Source organism: Seriola aureovittata, chromosome 4 (assembly GCF_021018895.1).
Source record: "Seriola aureovittata isolate HTS-2021-v1 ecotype China chromosome 4, ASM2101889v1, whole genome shotgun sequence".
Lineage (NCBI taxonomy): Eukaryota > Metazoa > Chordata > Actinopteri > Carangiformes > Carangidae > Seriola > Seriola aureovittata.
This window is the reverse complement of record NC_079367.1, coordinates 16,867,878-16,888,338: the sequence shown is the minus strand read 5'-3', so window position 1 is coordinate 16,888,338 and position 20,461 is coordinate 16,867,878. Positions and strand designations below refer to the sequence as shown.

Genomic DNA, 20,461 nt, shown 5'->3' with positions numbered 1-20,461 from the left:
GAAAAAAAGAAAGAGTTTTTTTCTTTTTGAAAATGTATTTATCTGTTTTTATGTTAGCAGCTGTCAACTTGTTGTTAATTTTCTTTTGCTCCTTAGAGGCCAAAAGTCAATTAATACAGCTCACTTAGAAAATACTGCTTTGTGAAAAATGAATAAAAGGAAAATTTCTCTTGCTTAGTAAATTATAGCATCTGAAACAAACTGAAGTCCAGTGGTCCATTGTCCTACTGCTTTCCTGCTTCACCCAAATTTCGAAGGAACTATTGGATATTTTTGTGATCACTTATGTAAAAATGTCAAATCAACATCTCTTTTTTTGCTATGCAAAATATGGATCTAGAAAGTAACTCCTTTCAATACATCCACCAAGGAGTTGGTGGATGTTTTTGGCTCCATGTCTGTTAATTGATAAGATACCTCAAAACTTGTTTGAAGATTTCAGTTATGTTTATTAAGTGGAAAGAAGAGAAATTCGTTTTTGGTTCAGATGTGGGTAGAGTTGTGTATCCAGACAATGAATATTATGATTAATGTCATATTTCTTATGATTGCAAGTCTGGGAGTTTTTGAACCTGAATGAAAAAAAAAACTGATGATTTTCTTGCACACTAATAAACCAGATGCAGTTAAAACAAATCTATATGTAGGATTGTGCAACCTGAGAAAGGGTTTTGGGTCCTAACTGTTTTTTTTGTTGTTTTTTTTAGTTCATTCATTCATTCATCCATTCACTCATTCAACATTTAGCCCATCTGCCCCCTAGCCATCAGGATGCATGGCAAGACATGTCCACATGTCTCACTGCACATGGATCACTCAATCCTCTCTGCAGCTCTGTTGAATGTGTACTGTGTCTATGAAACTGTGTCTTTGACGTTTGTAAAATAAAAAAAAACAAAAAAACATTTTGGTTCCTGCAGCCAACATTCATTCTTGTTGAGAGAATAGAGAGAAAGTAGTCATTTTAGGTTACAAAGCGTGGCATGATTTGACACAGATCAGACAGAGAAGAAGGAAAAAGAACAATGGCAACAGAAAAAAAAAGTGCAGTAACGATGAATCAAAGCCAAAGCAGACAGAGGGTGATATTTCCCAGTCCTTACAGTTTATTCTTCCCCTGTATAAAATGAACCCCGCTGTTTAACCTATTGCCCTCATTGCTGCTGATCACTTGAGTAGCCCACATTAGCTCTCACACACACACACCAAGAGGGAAAAAAAAAAATCCCCTCTCACGTATGTTGAGATATGCTGTAAATGTGTTGTTTATTGTGACTCTCACCATCTTCCAGTGTTGTAGCATTGATCTCTGAGCTAGAGGGCCCTGTGCCGGCTCGGTTGAAGGCCTGGACAACCACACCATACTGGGCAAACTTCTTCAGGTTGTCCAGAGTGTAGACCTCACTGTCTCCAGTGGCCTTCATCTCCACAATGCTGTACTGGCCATTACTGCCCGGGCCGTTCTCTCTGTAACCGATCTGGTATCCCCGGATCACGCCGTTCTGCAGCTCTTTCCTGGGAGCCTAATGGATGAAATAAGGAAAGACAATACTCACATCAGACTCATCTATTTATATTCATATATTGCGCAATGATTCGGGCACCTCCAAAAGCTTAATGCAATGAAATATAATCATGACAAAAACAACATTAGGTTACTTTGCAAGCAGCAAAATATGATAAAGTGAGATACACAACCAGAAGGCAAGTAGTTCTAATGCTTTACCTTCCAGGTGACCCTGATGCTCTGAGAGGTCACAGGCTGCAGGATTACTTCCATGGGAGGACCATCAGGCTCTGTAGAGAGAGAGAGAGAGAGAGAGAGAGAGAGAGAGACAGAAGGGTTGAGGTGTCGAACAAACATTCTGTGGCGTTCACGTTTCACATCTCATGACCCCTGACTATTCTCGTCAATAATTTCTCCAAGGAGTTGTTTTTACTTTGTATTGATACTTTCAATACAAAATGCTTATTCAAGGACAGTTGTCAGCGTCATCAAAGTTGCAGAGGCTGAGTGCTAATTCACTCACATTCACATTAGTAGAAAGCAGTGCTATCAAGATACTTACGTGCTTCTTCGGTGCTGATGGTGAGTTCCTTACTGGCCTCGCTCTTTCCTATAGCGTTGTAGGAGTACATGCGGATGCTGTAGACAGAGGCAGGGTGAAGGTCCACTATGTTGGCCTGGTTGTTGGTGGGGGAGATGTTTCGAGTGGCGTGCTTCAGCTCCCAGGAATCTGAATAGTGGTACAGCGTTGTTTTTCATTTTGAGTCACACTTTGAATATATTTGGGGATTTGTATTTTCTCACTGTTACTTAATATGAAGTCTTATTCTATCCCCTCTAATCTTTCTATAAAAATAAAGTAAAATCCTTAAAAAATGTAGGATTTTGTGTTTTGACAGACAGTCAGTTGACAGTCCGTCACAATCCTGTACTGCTCCAGGAAAAGGAAAGAAGCACCAACAGCTCAGCTTTTTATTCCACCCACACATTTACTTTTCTATCTTCCTTTTCTGTAAACTAAAAAACATACTCTGTTTACTTACCTGTCTTGTTCTTATACTCAATATCATAGGACGTAATGACGCTGTTTCCATCAAATCTCTGTGTCCACCGGAGATTCATACTACGATCCTTCACTTCTCGCACCTCCAACTCTGGAGGGTCTGGGGGCTCTGAGGATTTAAAAGAGAGCTAGTGAAGAGATAAAGGAGGAGAAGGCAGCAGCAATAGAGAGACAATTTTGGATGGCAAGAGGGAAGAGCGGGTTTGTGTATCTTTTAGCAGTATGAAGAGGAGATGGTACAGGTGCATGCATTTGTGCAGGAATGGTTACCTTGCACAGTGAGCTGGATAAGGCCTCGCCCTTCTCCGTAAGAGTTGATGGCGTGACAGGAGAAGAAGACTGAATCCTCACGCTCTGCTGGCTTTAGCTGTAGGGAGAAAGGTAGAGAGAGAAATGTCAAAGAGACAAACGGCAATCTTTGCGCAGGCAAATTGTGTAAGGTACAGCTTTGTGATGGAGAGGTATTTATGGTGCCTCACGGTGCACTGCGTTTGTAGGAGCGTCACCAACATTTTTTTGGTGTCGAGATTCACAGTTTTTTTAACCTACCTGCTTGAAAAATGTCAAAAATGAACTATGCCCAATGCATCCTTTGTGCTATTTTAGTCACTTTAGCCAGTGAAGGTGCGTCTATATAGATCGCATTTAAGCAAGATTTGCCTGCACTTTAAATATATATATTCTTTAAACAGTAGATATGACCAAATTCACACCAAAAAAACATTTTCTTCTGATTATGTCAATAACACGAGCAGGGAATTTTCATGTTCGAGTCTTACCAGTCATGATAAACTGCCTATACAATCGTTTGAAAGTGACAGGTGTTGGGTTCCTTCTTAATTCTCTACTTTTGAAATAGGCACATTGTCAAACCGCGGATACAGATGCCAAATCTGGTGGCGTAGCATTGATTAAAATGTTGTGCAAAATACACACAACAAGCTCCTGTGCTCTCTCATGCGCATCTAACCATTTGGTTTGGCAAGTGAGATGATGACATCCTCAGAACTCATTGGACACTGTTGATTCAGGCGCTCTTTACATCACAAAGCTCCCTCAGGCCCAGGGACCCCTATCTTAGTATCATCCAAAAACACCGCATCACCAGGTGCAGGCATCTGCATCTCCATTTTCCTATGATTCTGGCTGATTTATCACCTCAAGTATCTAATTTTTTAATACAGTAGAGGGGTTGGACTTGCCGCTGCCATGAATGATAACATGATGTTTTTTCAATATGTGCGGAAACATGGATTTAATAGAAAGAGAGATATCATCTTTTCTTCTCAGGTGACGCTGGTTTGGACTCAATTGCCAAAATGTCCAGTACAGGGGGAAGGACACAGATTTTCAACAGCTGGAAGAACTGATGTGATTAGCCATGATTGATACCAGGCTTTAACAACCTTTAACACACCAGCTGATATGACAATGGATTCTTTCTAATCTCACCCTTTTTATACACACCTCAGGCAGTGAAAATGCAAAGGTTCACACAACAACACCGGAGTGTAAAAGTAAGAGTCATAGACACTCTGCTGTCTGATTTCAAACAACTACGTGCTCTACCATATATAAGTGTTTCTTACCTTGAGTGTAGACAACACCTCGTCAGTCTTCTCATTGGGACTGGTGGTAATGGAGTATCGGGGGTTGCGGTCAGGGTCAATGACCGTGTCGCCTCTTTCCCAGCGGATGATGATGGGCCATTCTCCCCTGGCTGTGCAGTTCAACTCCTTCACGTGACCCTTCTTAGCCATGGTGGTGTTGGGGTGACTGGTGATCATTGCGGGGACTGAAAGGAGAAGGGAAATGGAGTGTGAGATGAGGGGAATGTGAGGACAAATGGGGGGGGAAGCAGGGAGAAACGGTGACAGTAAACAGATTGATGAAGGGGATATTAGATAACAGAGGCAGATAACAGAGGGAGAGGCGAGAAGAAAAGAAAGGAAAGAGTAAGTGGATAATAAGCAGAGTTTAAGTGGAAAGGGAGAACGAAGTAAAAGAGGGCAGAGGAGAAGGGTAGGACAGCTGGCAGTTAAAAAGGTTGACTTCGGAGTAGCCAAGTTCCATTGCAGTGGAGTAATGAAGAGCTATGGTCAATGAGGTAAAGTCAATAAACCACCTCTCTCATTCTCCAATAGTTAACGTTGGGGTCTAGGTGAATGAAGAGGCAAAAACGATACACTCTACCTTTCGTGTACACTCTGTACACAAAATCACTTACACACTCAATCTTCTCTGGCCAACAAACACACAGACACACACACAATATCGATCTGAGGAGGGTTCTGCTGTTTTGTTTTCATCACTTATTCATCTCACCCTCCCTCTCTTCCTCCCTCTCTGCTGAGTGAAACAGACAGAATTGAGGGAAGCAGAGGAGAGGAACGGTTCAATCAATAACACTAACACCAGAAGGAGAGAGAGAGAGAGAGAGAGAGAGAAAGAGGGAGAGAGGGGCAACCCTGTGATAGAAGAACATGGTGAAACTAGTAGATGCATTTATGTGCACCTGGTTATATGTGTCTGAGTAAGCAAGAGTCAAAAGGTGCTAAAAATTAAGCACTAACATCTCTCTTGAGAGTAAAAGTGTGATAATGTAAAAAGGTTAATTTATGACATGATAAAAAAATCACATCTCATAATGCCCTGCCTGATGTTGACACTCTGCGTGCATATATATATATATATGTAAATTTTCCCTATTCATTTTTCTCTATGTTGCTCTTTATTGTTTTGCTCTTATGTCCATGGTCACCTGTTCTCCACCAATTTATCATTGAGGAGGTAGGTGTGTATGCTCCTGCCCACAGAGCGCAGGGAGAGTAGTGCGAGCTGGCTCATTGGTTTGACACAGTTAGCGACTGTGTGTGTGTGCACGAAGACTGATAAATCAGGAGCACTGGAGCATCCTGGATGGCCTCACCGCAGTCATCTGCGCTGTGAAAAAGTCGTACTCTGATACCTTAGCGTATGTGAGTTAGTATACTCACTCTTAACGGTGAGAACCATGCTCTTGCTGATGTCAGAGCCCACCCCGTTGGAGGCCTGACAGAGGTAGAAGCCACGATCTTCTTCCAGGACATGTCTGATGAGTAGAGAGCCGTTACTCATGATCTGGATCCGGCCTGTCAGAAGCACAGGGTGGTACTGCTGCGGGTTCCCAATACCCGCTGGACAGAAAGACAGAGACAGCAACAGGAACAGGTGATTATGTTATAGTAGCAGGACAGTATGGACTGTTGAACGAATGGACTATGACTATTACTTTGGGCAAAGAAAAGCAGACAGACATACATCACAGTACATAGAAAAAGAATGAAAGAGGTTTCATGTACCTAGTGTACCTTTGGCATGCTTCCACATGACCTTGGGAGGAGGGTATCCATCAACAGAACAGTTTAGGATCCCTGCCTTCCCATAGATCCCATCCTGGTTGTTGGGCTGCACCACAAACCGAGGAGGCACTGGAGGAAGAGGAGAGGAGAAATGAATGAAAAGACAAAGACTTCCTCAAACTAGAACCATATTAAATGTTTCTATAAACAGTTTGTCAGTCAACACATCACCACTGGTACGGCTGTACCACATATCTGAAACCTTTCATTGGTTATGTTGATTATGGTCAACTGGAATAAATGTGGTACAATCCACTGATTTTCAGGAGCAGAAGACGTATTCAGATCACTTTTGGACTGTTTTCTACTTAAGTAGTAAATAGACTATTTACTACTTACGGAGCCCAAAAGACGCTACTTTTTTGGCCCTTTATCCACGATTGTCTGTGACTGACTGACTGACTGATCATAGCTGAGTGATCATAATTCCACCATTGGTCAGCCAAATGCCACATGACTGCCAATTGGCCGTTGCTCTTTCACAATTAACTGGTGCAACCATTTTCTATTAGGGGCGGCTTGTTGCCAACACAAGTGTTCAGACTCCTACTTTTTTTTTTTTTTACATTTAGTTATGTTGCAGCAAAAACATTTTGTGTCCTTCTAGAAGTCTCTTCCATCTCCACACAGCATCTCTGGAGCTCAGCCAGAGTGACCCTCAGGTTCTTGGTCACCTCTCTTACCCTGCTCCCCGCAATATTTAAGTTTGGCCGGTCCGCTAGCTCTAGGTAGAGTACTGGTTGTTCCAAAACTTCTTCCATTCGAGAATTGTGGAGGCCACTGTGCTCTTGGTAACCTTCAGTGCAGCAGAATTTTTTTTGTAGCTTTCTCCAGATCTTTGCCTCGATACAATGCGGTCTCTGAGCTCTAGGGGTTGTTCCTTCCACCTCATGACTTGGTATTCGCTCTCATATGCAGCTGTGATACCTCATATAGACAGGTGCCTGCCTCTCCAAATCATGTCCAAACAATTGAATTTACCACAGGTGGACTCCAACCAAGGTGTAGAAACATCTCAAAGATGATCAAGAGAAATTGGATGCAGCTGAGTGCCATAGCAAAGTGTGTGAATACTTATGTCAATTTGATATTTCAGTTTTTCCTTCTTAACAAATTTGTAAAAGTTTCTAAAATTCATTATGTGGTATTGAGTGTCGATTGATCAGGAAAATTTTTTAATTTTTTATTTTACAATAAGGCTGAAATATAACAAAATGTGAAAAAATTTAAGGGGCTTTCTGAATGCACTGCTATCCAGGCTCTCCAGTACAGCAGACCTGCTCAGCCCTCACCTTAAAGTGGTGAAGACTCGCCTTCCTGGCAGCCTGTCAAAACAGGATTCTAATCAAATATATATAGGCTGAAGCGAGGGAGATTCATCCAGCCACTAACTGTCCTTGCCAAAGTCCTCCCCACTGCCATTTCACTAGCACCCATACTGGCCTGTTTTATTAAAAATACTTAATGAAAACATTTTGGTTAACAACATTGTAACAATTGTTATATACTTTTGCTGCCAGGGAAACAAGAGGCTACGGACCTGAACCTGACACACGCAATCTGTACTTTTACATCACTGAGGAGAGGCTATAGGTACTTCAAAGAAACTCTTAGACTACACAAAATAAATCTAGGATACCTTTACTTTAAATATAGATAAGGTACTATATTTTATACTGGCAGAAACTTAAAGCAATAACCAGTAAAAACTGATTCAAAGTTACAAATATAAATTACAACAATTATCAAATACTCAATGCAATCTGTTTCAATTAAATCTATTCTGATTGTTCTACCTACAACCTCCTTGGATTCTGAGTGATAAGGCTGAAGGTAGAAAAAATCCAAAAATAATTTTCATAAGCCTGTAACTGCAGACAAAAGTGAATGAGGACAGATAACTGCTGCTGCAGACACTTTGTCTTGGCTGAATTCAGCAGCCCACCTGGCTGCATCCCTGAAGCCTTGCTTGTTGAGTTTCTTCATTGATACATGTGACACCATCATTGTCAATTCTGCAGAATTTGGTTACATCATGTCTCGAGTACTCCAGGCATACTCGGTATGCACTCTATTTCAATTCAGGTACTTCCCTATTTCACAGACATCTGTGTCCACTCGGCCTCTCTGGCACTTTCCTCCCTTTGTGGTTGTGGATCCTTTGTTATGGTTGATAATTCAGGTTTTCTTCTTCAATCTAAACCTCTCCAATATTCTGGATGCTCAGTGGTAGAGTTGGGTTGTGGGGACTCCATCTTCTCATTTATAGCCTCTCTTCTTAGACTCATATGGACCTGTCTGTCTACTTTGACTGGGGTATAGCATGGCCGTCTCAACTTTAGAGGCCTAAATGGTCACTTATGGCTGGTGTAAGGCTTACATGGCCTCCTGGTTTTAACATCGATGTCCATTTTTCTGGTCTTTTTGAAAATATATGTATACACACTCACACTCACACTCACACACACACACACACACACACACACACACACACACACACACAATATATTGTATCACAAATTGAACCCAATTAGTAATACAATATTACTAATTTAACTAATTACCACAGGAAGGTGGACAAGACAAGTAGGCTACAGCATACACCTTGTTCCAAGTGCAAGCGACCCTTAATCCAAAGCAGTACAGGTCTGAGAGCTCTAGAGGTACTATGGTGTGAACAGAAAGAGAACTGAGGCTCCATCTGAATTGAAGTGGACCACAAAGCGAACCATATTCATGTCACTTCTAACATTCTCTCTGAGTGATCATTTTATAAGTACATATAGCCAAAATCACAGCACAGCTGTTAATACAGTTGTACAGTTTCTTCTGTGGCTCTGGAGGCAAGAGAGCAAGGAGAGTCTAATGAAAGATGCCATTGAGTTGCATTATGGGAAGTGAAAGATCCAGTGTTTTTGGAGCGTAACCCATAACGAGGACGAAAGGGAAGGATATATCACCTTTTGCTGCTTCATTTTTAACCATATTTTATTGAAGTGCAATTCTAAATCACTTTCTTTTAAAATAACCCCTTTCCTTTCTCCTTCAACCCTATTCTAAATATTCACTTTCATATCCTCTATCTTCTCACACTCCTTTTTTTCTTACCTGTAACTGTGAGCTGTCTCTCTGTGCTGACAGTGGCAGCGTCATTGCTGGCAATGCAGGTGTAGTTGCCGTTGTGTTTGAGCGACACCTTGGATATCTGGAGGGAGCTCATGAACTCCTTCGTGTCGATAGTGATGCCCGAGGAGGGCACGATCTCTTGCCCGTCCTTGCGCCATGTGATGCGTATGGGCATGTCTCCAGACGACACCACGCAGGCAATGTACATCAATTTACCAATGGAAGTCGGCGGAAAGTCAAATGGCTGGATCAGTGGAGGAACTGAGAGAGGTACAGAAGGAGAGCATGAAAGAGTGAGCAAGACAGGTGAAGGAAGGAAAGGATAGAGTGTAAGATGTGTAGAGAGGGTAGGGAGAGTAAATAGAAATGTAGGTGAGTCAAAGTAATAGAGAGGAAAATAGTGAAGTGAGATGAAAGAAGATAGAAGAGGCAGATCAAGTCGAGGAAATATATGATGATAAGGAAAGTGGGGGAGAAAAAGGCAAGGACAAGCAACGGGGTGAAATAAAGGGTAGATAGAAAGAAGACAGAATGAGGCAAAGAGGGAATGAAAATAAAGAAAAAAAAGATGAATGAAAACAGTTACGGGGTTGTTTAAATGAGTGGGGTGAGAAAGAGGTGAAGATAGAGATTTGAGGCAGATATGAATAAGTGAAGGGTGGAGAATAGAGAGAGAGTCAGATGTGAAGACACAGGGAGAATATGGGTAGACACACAGATTTGAAGATTCGGGGGCATCGAGAGGACATGTGGTGGGAGAGTGAGTGATGTAAAAGGAGAAGAGGTGGAGTTAGAAAGAAACAGAGGAGGGAGGCAAAAAGACAGAGTTAAATTTAATTTTGAAGGGCATGGTTCAGATTCATTTTCACCTGGCAGGCTGATTGGTAAACTACCGGTCCGTCTGTCTGTCTGTCTATCTGTAGGTGATCATAAACCTTGAGACTCTCCCCTAAGCCTGGACCCCCAAAGCCTCCACGCCATTGCAGCCTGGCCTGCTAGCCCACTACCCACTCTGCAGCCGCCTGTGCCCACTACCAACCCCTCCACTCCACCCAGCCCTGCCCTGCTAAAGCCAGCCCATAATAGCTGCTCTAATTAGAGCCCCATCCACAGGGGGAAGAACAGCGTTGCCATGGAGACCGGCAGAGGTGATGGCGGTGGTTTGGATTGCAGGAAGAGGGGAGGGAGATGGTAGTGGTGGCGGGGGGGGGGGGGGGGGAGGGTTACAGCTGAGACATCTGGGGGATTTAATCTGGGCCTCGTTAAAATTCATCTAATTAAATCAGAGACATGACGAGCACACGTTCATACAAGCACATACCTACACCCACACACGCAGCAAATGCACGTACACACATGCATATGCGCACTCATGTGCACGCACGTGCATGTATGTGACCACCGAGTACCACACATTTCACACATCAACCAATGTCAAACCGAAACACACACAACACAAAATCACACTCGACAACTTCCTAAAACAAACATGTCATGCTATCGCCGCAGAGAGCAGAGCGAAATAACATACAGGGTGACATGCCCAATATACACATACACATGCACACACACACACACACAGACGCACACACAGCCTTTGCCATTCACACACATATATGTATGCGTGTGGCATACACACATACACACAAATCTTATACAATAGCACTCCTGCTCTATGTAATTGCTGAGTGGTTGAGAGAGCACACTAGGCCACTCCGCCCCTTAATCAGGGGTTATTAGAGGCATTGCATACAGCTTTCTTCTTTCCTCTCCCTCTGTTACACTCGCACCCTCCTGCTCCAAACCAGCCTTACTCACTCTCCATCCCTCTTACAATCACTTGTGTTTACATTCATAATTTTTTTCAACTGCCTTATATGACACAATAAAACAAAGCTAGACTCATATAAACCAAAATTCTACATTACTTTACATATTTACATATGGTATGTTCACCTTATTGCACAAATCCTAAACACAAATAGGTGTATATTATTTACATCAGCACGCAAGATTATGTCTGCTTTTGTGGTATGTACGTTTCTACAGACATTGATGTGGCTTTTTATGGTGGGAAAAACCTGTTATTGATAAAAAAAAAAATTCAGTCCTGTGACTGACCTTTGACAGTGACATAAACAGTCTGGGTGATGAAAAGCTGTGGCTGGATGAGCACGCTGCAGACGTAGGCTCCCTCATCCATTCCCTTCTGAACATCGCTGAGCTTCAGAGTCCCATTCTCATACACCACCTGAACAGATATCAGCAGTGTTACATGCAGAGACGATACATGCTAGGTCCTCTTACTCATTTAGAGAGCTGGGAATTTAAATGAGATGCTGCTAAGATCAAAACATGGCCAACACTGATGCAAAAGGAAGTCCCTTTGATTTGCCTTCATTCATTTGTGTTTGGGAGTTTTCAGCTACAACCCAATGGAAATATTTTCTGCTATACTGATAAATCAAATCAGAGCAAAACATAGTCTAATTTAATATACAATACAATAAGTGGCTCACAGGGACTATAGAAGGCAGTGGTCATTAATATTGTGCATCTGATTGAAACTCTTTATTTTGTCAAACGCTTACTTGACTTGGTCATATAAAGATGAGAGCATAAATGTTTTGTGAAATTATCACGTGAAATGTTTCATGACATGATACATTTTTGTATCTCTCTTAAAGGTGCAATTTGTGACACAAAATATTGCCCTACCATCATTCCCTAACTGTTTCACAGTACACAGACTGACACTAGACAATAACTAATTCTAAGGTATTTGTGTTTTTTTGGTATATATTTTGTACATAAAGCTATAAAGAAGGCAACATAATCAGCTGATAAATAGTAATTTATATGGTCAGCATTACTGACTTAGCCTTTAAACAACACTCCAGAAATACAGTATATGTACAGGATAGGATTAATGCACCTACATATTGTATATTCATATTATACAATGCTGTATAGAAAATAAGTTCTGAGCTATTTGATTGTCTTTGAGCAGAAGTGCAGAAAAGTCCACCTGGCGATGGTTATCAGGCAGCAGAAGTCCCTCCTTGTACCAGTTGATTGAGTAATAAGGGTACCCAATCACACGGCAGTTTATGAAAGTGTTTCTTCCTGCCACCGCAGTGATGTTCTTCATAGGCCGAATCCTCGGAGGACCTGATAGAGGTAAGAGAGAGAAAGAGAGAAATGGGCAGAGGGGGGGGATATGAAGAGATGGGTTGACCAGAGGTAGAAAAGAGAAGGAAAAAGAAGACCATTAGTTGATGGTGTCAGATGCAGGTCATGGAATTTTAGGAATATAGGGGAGGGGTGATTGGGAAGGGAGTTGGGGGGGGGGAGGGAAGGGACAGAAGAGTTAAAAAAAAATCATGTCAGGGTGTAGGGAGAGAGAGAGATAGAGGTTAGGATGTCTTGTTTTAATGTTAAAAAGCAGCTTTTATTCTGGAGTTTTTCTGGAGGAGCACCGACACACTGCACAATTTCTGACCATTTCTGCTTAGATGTGCCTTCCCACTCTTGCCCACCCACAATTGTCTTCTGCTGAAAATCTGTTTAGCCCATCCCAGACACATGAGGGTGTTTTGGATTTTTTAAGTCTAGACAGTTACTCACCTGTTAAATAAGCTACCTTTATAAGACATGAACTGAAAAAAAAGCCTCACCAAATAAGTTAGGAAAGTTTCAGCTTCATGTACTGGGAGCAGAAAGTGGATGTAAATGTTGCGGATCATGCCCCAGTTTCTCTGATACAAGTGGTTCACATTGTTTCCCCTAGTAACAGACACTAACTAGATGCATAAATACAGGGACGCCAGACTTCAGAGCAGCAGCAATAGTGCTATTGTTTACAGGTCGGATTGGATTAGCGATTAAAATTTTATTTAATGTAGCTGACATTTAAACAAACTGACTTTTAATGTAACCCACTGCATCAGTAATCTAAAAAGAGAGAATAACAGAAAGGAAGGAAAGTGAGTGGGTGAAACAGATGAGAACAACTAAACTGACTTTATTTTGTACTTTATATGGAGGCTTTTAGTTTACTGGAAAGTGGCACATTTACACTCATGGGTGCACTCATGCAAGACCAAGTGTCATATTTTCATACATGAATTTTCATTCATGCCGACCAACCACTCCCAAGTGTTTTACTGTAAATGTATCATGCACCTGCCACATCTGTGTTGGGCGCTGCAGGATCATAGTTCTGTTGCAGAACTCTTTAACAACCCGATCGTGGATTGAGTGTGTCCATATGTGTGCAATGCACTTTTTATTCAGCGTGGGGCATGGACAAAGTGCTGCGCATTTCCCATGGTTACATAGTGTAACTTATGCATGGTTTTTCTTTGTGTTATAACAAATGAACATGTGGTCTGTCAGCATTTCTGCTGAGAACTCTGTGAAGGTCATGCTACATGTTTTGAGTGGCAGTGAGACTGAGCAGTAGTTGCCATAACAGGTAATTGGTAAACGAACTGGAACAAAACTCATGTGAATGATGCCCTAAAAATACAGAAAATATAACAGAGCTTATAACACAGCTTAACTAGCTCAGTCTGCATCATTGCCAAAAGACCAGAGGCTGTGGGCAGGCAGGCAGACAGACAGTCGGACAGACACAAACTGTGTTTAGCATTAGTGGAAGACACTGGGAGCTATCACTCAATCATCCGTCACTTCTGCTCTGACCTTCTCACCATTGTTCGTCTTGTATCTTTGTTTTTGTCTCTCCCTCCAGCCCTCCTACACCCAACTCTCTCTCTCTCTCTCTTTCTCTCCTCCCTTTCTCAGCGCGTGCTGAGCTTTGAAGTCACAGCTCTGACGAGTCAAAGATGTATTATTCAGGAGCACCATCGCACAGACACACACACACACACACGCGCTGACACACACGCTCACACAAACACAGCTACAGTGTGCACGTGCATGTGTGTTCAACTATGTCTGTGTGGCTCAGTGTCTTTGCTGCTGGCCCCCTCAATGAATGGGATAAGTTGAGTGTATCGCATTTCAGTGAGTGGATAAGCATAGTGGCGTGTTACTGCTTTTCCATGTGTAGCTAGGCACGTGTGGCCATGTATGTGTGTTTATTGGCTGTATTGGTGTCGGGTTGTGTTGTACGTAGGGCTGAAGCTCTCTGGCAACGGGGCTCATTCTCACTCCAGTGATCATTCTGGCATGTCTACTTAGAGCAGACTCACATGTCACAACTACACATCTCACCAAAGGACAGAGACGAGAGAGAGAGAGAGAGAGAGAGAGAGAGAGAGAGAGAGAGAGAGAGAGAGAGACAGCGATACAGCCCTGTCCATCGGTGTCACTCTTCATCTTTGTCATCTCCGACGACACTGACATCACCAGTCCTGTCACCAGAGTTCACCATCACTCCCACCCCAACAGACAATGGCACTCCTCCACTCCTTTCCTTTTCTCTCATTTCATCTATTCTCTCCCTTCTCTACATCTCTGCACATCTGTTTCTGTCTCTTCTAAAGTTTCTTCTTTCATTTGTCTCACGTTACCTTAATCTCACTTCCTCTCCTTTAGCAAGTCTTTCTCTCCATATGTTGAACTATAGTCTCTCCATTTTAACATTGTCTCAGTGTGTGTGTGTGTGTGTGTGTGTGTGAGTGTACATACAGGTATGTACGGTAGGTGGATGAGTGGATGAGTAGGTGTATTTGTTTTCTTTATGTGCATAGCAACAGGGCAGTAAGCTTGTGGAGACGGACAACATATATGGGCTGCTAGAGAAACAAAACACTGACTGTTCCAGATAATTAATGTAGGTGTAAAGACTGACGGACAGAACAAAAGAGAAAATGTAAAACAACAGAAAAACTAAAAATTTACACATGAGAAAGCAAAACACACACACAGAAATAGAGGTAGAGATATAGAAGGGTACAGGATAGGATATGGGTCAGGGTGGGGGTAGGGGTCAGGCTATGAGAAGCCTCTGTATGACTGATATTGAAAAGTAGACAGGCACCTCTTACGTTTATGCGCGCTTGGTACTCGGCGCTACCGGCCGAGTTTCGTGCGGCGCACCGATACACTCCTCCGTCGCGGATCTGCGGGCTGCTGACGTTGACGTGGCTCACAGTGCTGCCGTCGGAGAGTGTGTATTGGCTGGCTCTGACACGCGACAGGTCCCGCGCCACGGGCTCGTCGTCCAGGGTCCAGGTGATGGTGGGAGGAGGCGCTCCTTTGGCGGCGCACATCAAGGAAAACGGTTCACCCGGGACCACCACCCTCTCACTGAAGGAGGCAACGATACGGGGTGTGCCATCTGAGAAACAATCATGATACAAGAGATGTAAATGTGAATTAATAGCATGTAACATAACATAGCAAATCTCTCTGTGTGCCAGAATCCACCATATGAAAACACTTTTTGTTTTGTGTCTCAATGTGTACAATAAAATAAAAATGAATTGTGAATCATTAAAGAATTAAACAAGATGGATGATAACAGAAATGCACTGCAACTGTCAATGTGTCAATTTTATGTCAATCAATCAGCCCTGTTAGCATCTTAGCAACAACCGCAATCAGATCTCCTGATAACAGACACACAACTGCAGATATGAAGGAGAGGCGTCTTCGTGCATGTAAAAATGTAATGTGTAATCATTTTTACCCTCACCGTGATAGCAGTGTAATAAACCTGGACCGTTTTTGTTTCATATACACTCATGATTGTGGTAATCCCTTTCTATCCTCACCTTCCAGCAGTATGATGGAGAAGTCCTGGGCAGTCTGGCCCTTGCGTGTGGCAAAGCACTGGTAAGCTCCCGAGTGTCTCTTTTGTGCAGCAGAAATGAACAATGTCTCATTGTGAGCCCCCTGGATGGAAAAGTGCTGATCGGGCAGGACAGGTTCAGTGTTACGGTACCAGGACACAGTAAAGTGGGGGGAACCCTGGACAGCACAGGAGAGGATGACTGTACTGCTGATCCCTGTCTTCAGGTTCTTGGGAGACAAGGTGACCCGCAATGGTTCTGGAGAGGGAAGGAGGACCAGGTAGAGCAGAGATGAAAAAAAAAAGAAAAAAAAAGAAAGAGAAGTTAGACGGAAACATATGCTCTTTGAAATGTCAATCATACCTTCACACTCACATTTTATTGAAGGAACAGTGCTCGGTGTGTGCGCAGGCTTGCCTCAGAGAGTACAGGTATTATTTGCATTACTGAATGGAAGCAATCTGAACAGAGCCACGCTGTGCTGGGCAGGCAATGCAAATCATATTTCGGTGGGGTGAGATTGTGAATTTGTTGTTTGTGTCTGAAGATTTCTACAATTGCCTTTGTGTGTGTGAGTGTGAGTGTGAGTGTGTGTTTGTGTGTGTGTGTGTGTGTGTGTGTGTGTGTGTGTGTGTGTGTGTGTGTGTGTGTGTGTGTGTGTGTGTGTGTGCGCTAAGCAGCGAGGAAGAGCGAGACAGAAAAACAGAAAGGGGAGAAAATGTCAGTGAGCAATAAAGCAGCTGGTGTTAAGCGCTGGAGGCTGCTGAATGTGTGTGTGTGTGTGTGTGAGTGACAGTGTATGTGTAAGACTTTCTTCACAGGGAATGAGTGCATGTACTGTAATTGTGTGTGTGTGTGTGTGTGTGTGTGTGTGTGTGTGTGTGTGTGTGTGTGTGTGTGTGTGAGTGTGTGTGAGTGTCCCACCTTCCACGGCCTGTCACAGGAGGTTTGTGGCTTGTTCAGTGATGTGCTCTGTTCCCAGTCTGCCCAGTGTCCACTAAGGGTGAAGCCCTTTTCCCAACCACCCTCAAATCCCCCCGCTGCCCCCCTCCCCCCTCCACAAGTGTGACCTCTTATCTGTCTGCATCACCGACACACATCTCTTTCATTCATACACACGACAGTATGAGAAATAGCACGGCAGGGGAACGAGCCATCCGTGGAGATCAAGCTCACGCTAGGCATATGTGACGCTGGTTTGGGGTGGCGTGTAGGCAACACGTGGCCGGGGCACAACCAACAGAACCTAAATGATGATGTAAATAATTGTGCCTGTCGGGAGCCTGACATTACATTCGTTAACTGTGTCCATCTCACTCTTTGACTCAGTCTATAGTTGTCAGTGTAGAAGAGTGGAGGTCAGGAGAGGTAGAGAAAGTGATCAGTGATGCTTTATTGGGTGCGGAGAGGAGGTCGCAGGACTTTAATATTAATATTTTAATCACACTGTTATATTGTCTTCAGTCCTTTACCCACCTATGACATTGAGGTGACCCGTCACCTCTTTGGAGCCAAAGCTGTTGGTGACCTCACAGATGTAGTTGCCGCTGTCCTCGAGCCTCAAGTCTGAAACGGTGAGGCCAGTGATGCGCCGCGTCCAGCGGGAGTCTGCAGGTAATGGCCGACCATCCTTCAGCCATCGGATGGTGGGGTTTGGGTATCCAGATGCGATGCAGGGCAGTTCCACACTGTGCCCGACCTGCACCTCACCCGACTGGAAACTGTCCAGCACTGACGGGGTGGACTCCGTAGGGTCTGTAGGTGAAAGATGTCAGAGAAATTATATATTAATTTGGAATCATTAGCCCTTTAATTTATTTTTAGATCTTTACAAGAACAGTTTGATGTTTTTGAAAATACACTTATTCACTTTCTTGTTGGGAGTTCGACGAGAAGATTGATACCGCCCATGTTTGTGCAGTAAGTTAGCTAAGCTTAGCACAAAGACTGGAAAAAGGGGAAAACAGCTAGTCTGGCTCTGCCCAAACGTAACAAAATCCACACACATTGCATCTTGCATAATAAGTGTAAAAATGACACATGGTTTTATGATAAACTAAGATAACCATCTCGCTCAAAAGCTTGATATTTACCATACAGACACAAAAGTGGTATTGATCTTCTTTTCTAACTCTTAGCAACAAAGCCAATACCTGTATTTCCCATAATGGTGGAATATTCTAAAAGCCAACACTCACATTGTGTTTGGCATGTAGCAGCTATTATGAGTGGACATGGTAACATGTTGCATACCCATAACAGAGAGCCTGGCTCCATTGCTCTGGCGAGTCTCTCCACTGTACTTGTGCTTTGTGATGCAGCGGTAGGTGGACAGAGCGTCTTCCTTCTGCACTTCTGAGATATACAGAGCGCCAAATGAGGTCAGGAAGAAACGGTTACCTGCGGAAGACAGCGGAGAGGAAGCAGGGAGAGGAGGAGAGAAGGATGTTATTTAAATCATTTAAATATTACATATTTGGATAACAAATGTGCCATATTATTTACATGTTAGATGCTGTGTCAATATAGGTGGTTTTGCATTAGGCGGGGTTCTTCAGAGTCTCAATTTTGAGCCCTACTCGCTCTGTAAAGGGATAAGGTTATCTAATCAAATATTCCAGCCAATAATCACAGTTGGGGGATTGTGTATGTTGTTTGTTGACTAAAGAGTTTTGCTGCTCTAACCTTCAACCTGTAGCTTATGGTGGTTACTGTTAGCTCATGTTAGCAAATTTCAGTTCACCGATTCAGTGACTTTATTTGTGCCACTGTTACACTATGTTTTAGCATGTGATCAGCTGAAATGACTCATTAGCCTCTGCCAACCTGCTTGCAGTTGCAGGACTATGGTCACAATCTCCAGTTACAGTGTTGAATAACGGCCAGAAGTGTTTTAGCAGAACATTTTGATGTCACAGTGAAGTTGACCTTTGACCATTTGGATATAAAATGTCAACACTTCATCATTTTATCCTATTAGACATTTGTGTTGTATTGTGTCATAATAAGTGTATGAAATTGTGAGTTATGGCCAAAAACGTGTTTGATGAGGTCACAGTGACCTTGACCTTTGACCTTTGCCCACCAAAATCAAATCAGTTCATCTTTGAGCCCAAGTCAATGTTTGTGCCAAATCTGAAGAAATACCTTCAAGGCCTGAGATAAACTCACGAGAATGGAACGGATGGACAGACAACCCGAAAACATAATTTCTCCGGCCCCTGGCGGTTGCTAATGGGGAGGCTTAAAAAAACATGTTTTTTTGAATAAACAAATCGTGCCAGTTTGTGTAATATAATTTACTCTTGTGGGCATAATGGCTGCTGTTGAACAAAAGTCAATGAGTCTTGTTTTTTGTGGAAAACACGTGCAGGATAAATAAACCTTACACACTATAATGCTTAGTCCACATTCTGGAAAGTAACTAACATGGATGCAAATAAAATGTGTGTTTCGCAAGTCTTTACAAATACCCAAAGCTACACCATAAGTAGATGCTTCAATGTCTTTTAAAGTCTTATTCACTAATTTAAATGTTGTAGGATACATTTATACTCTCTCTATTCCTGAGATCTATATACACTGAATTTATCATTTGTAATTTCTATATGTTGGTGATTGTTGAAAAAAACAAACTAAGCAAAGAAAAACTGGTGTTGAGTGAAGCAAAGGTGGTATGAGTCTGAGATATGATTGAACTGGACACAAGAATCTCCATCAGAAGAAATTTTCCAGAGAAACCACTGACTTAAGAGGGGTGGGGGGGGTGGATGGATGGATGACTACAATATACATGTCTTCAAAAGGCCCGGCCACAGCACTTAGGTGAACACATGGGAGCTTTTAACACACTCTGTCCCATTCATCTGGTGAGATATACACAATAGAGAAAGACAGATGAGGAGAAAGGGAAGGAGAGGAGAAAAGAGAGAGGAGAGTTATTGTAGGTGTTAATAATTGATGTGTCTCTGTGTGTTATAGTAACAGCAGATTAGTGTCATTTTCATTTCACATCAGTGACTTTTTGGTCTGCCTCTGATTTATCTACATGTCAATAGAGAGAGTAAGTGTGTGTGTGTGAGAGAGAGAGAGAGAGAGAGAGAGAGAGAGAGAGAGAGAGAGAGAGAGAGAGAGAGAGAGAGAGAGGAAGAGAAAGTGATGGAAGGTAAAGAGACGAGGAGAGTGTATTTCAGTGTTTGATTCTTTCCGCTTCTCTGAGTCTTTTTGTATTCTGTTCCCCCAAAGGGTTATTTTAGACAGAGTGCACTTCAGAGTTTGTAGTAGATTGCAGATTGTTTGGTTATGCGAATGCTATTGCAGTGTGTGTGTGTGTGTGTGTGTGTGTGTGTGTGTGTGTGTGTGTGTCTGTGTGTGAAGATGCTGGCAGTTGTTTGCTCGACATGATGTTTCAATGTCTTTTTGCAGTGTTGACAAGAGAGAGCTCAAGTAAAACGCAGGTGTATTGAATAGTTGAATACTGGAAATATGTGCCACACACACACACACACACACACACACACACACACACACGTACACACACATACACACACACACACACGCTTCAAGCAATAGGTCAGCACCTAGTCACAGAACAGCAAAT

General features: G+C 42.7%; 1 protein-coding gene across 2 annotated transcripts in view; it reads right to left on the bottom strand.

Moving 5' to 3' along the window:
* Positions 1-20,461, bottom strand: part of LOC130167638 (cell adhesion molecule DSCAML1) — a 102,867-nt gene that overhangs the window by 22,139 nt on the left and 60,267 nt on the right. The window contains exons 4-18 of one of the 2 annotated variants that reach the window (XM_056374023.1): positions 18,115-18,261; positions 17,338-17,616; positions 15,844-16,119; positions 15,108-15,407; positions 12,126-12,268; positions 11,219-11,348; positions 9,080-9,358; positions 5,912-6,040; positions 5,567-5,746; positions 4,160-4,365; positions 2,841-2,937; positions 2,551-2,679; positions 2,070-2,237; positions 1,727-1,797; positions 1,283-1,523 (exon numbers count right to left, since the gene is read on the bottom strand). In XM_056374023.1, coding sequence (XP_056229998.1) covers positions 1,283-1,523; positions 1,727-1,797; positions 2,070-2,237; positions 2,551-2,679; positions 2,841-2,937; positions 4,160-4,365; positions 5,567-5,746; positions 5,912-6,040; positions 9,080-9,358; positions 11,219-11,348; positions 12,126-12,268; positions 15,108-15,407; positions 15,844-16,119; positions 17,338-17,616; positions 18,115-18,261 — 2,775 coding nt within the window. The remainder of the gene's footprint in view (positions 1-1,282; positions 1,524-1,726; positions 1,798-2,069; positions 2,238-2,550; positions 2,680-2,840; positions 2,938-4,159; positions 4,366-5,566; positions 5,747-5,911; positions 6,041-9,079; positions 9,359-11,218; positions 11,349-12,125; positions 12,269-15,107; positions 15,408-15,843; positions 16,120-17,337; positions 17,617-18,114; positions 18,262-20,461) is intronic. The other variant, XM_056374024.1, reaches the window with a different exon arrangement.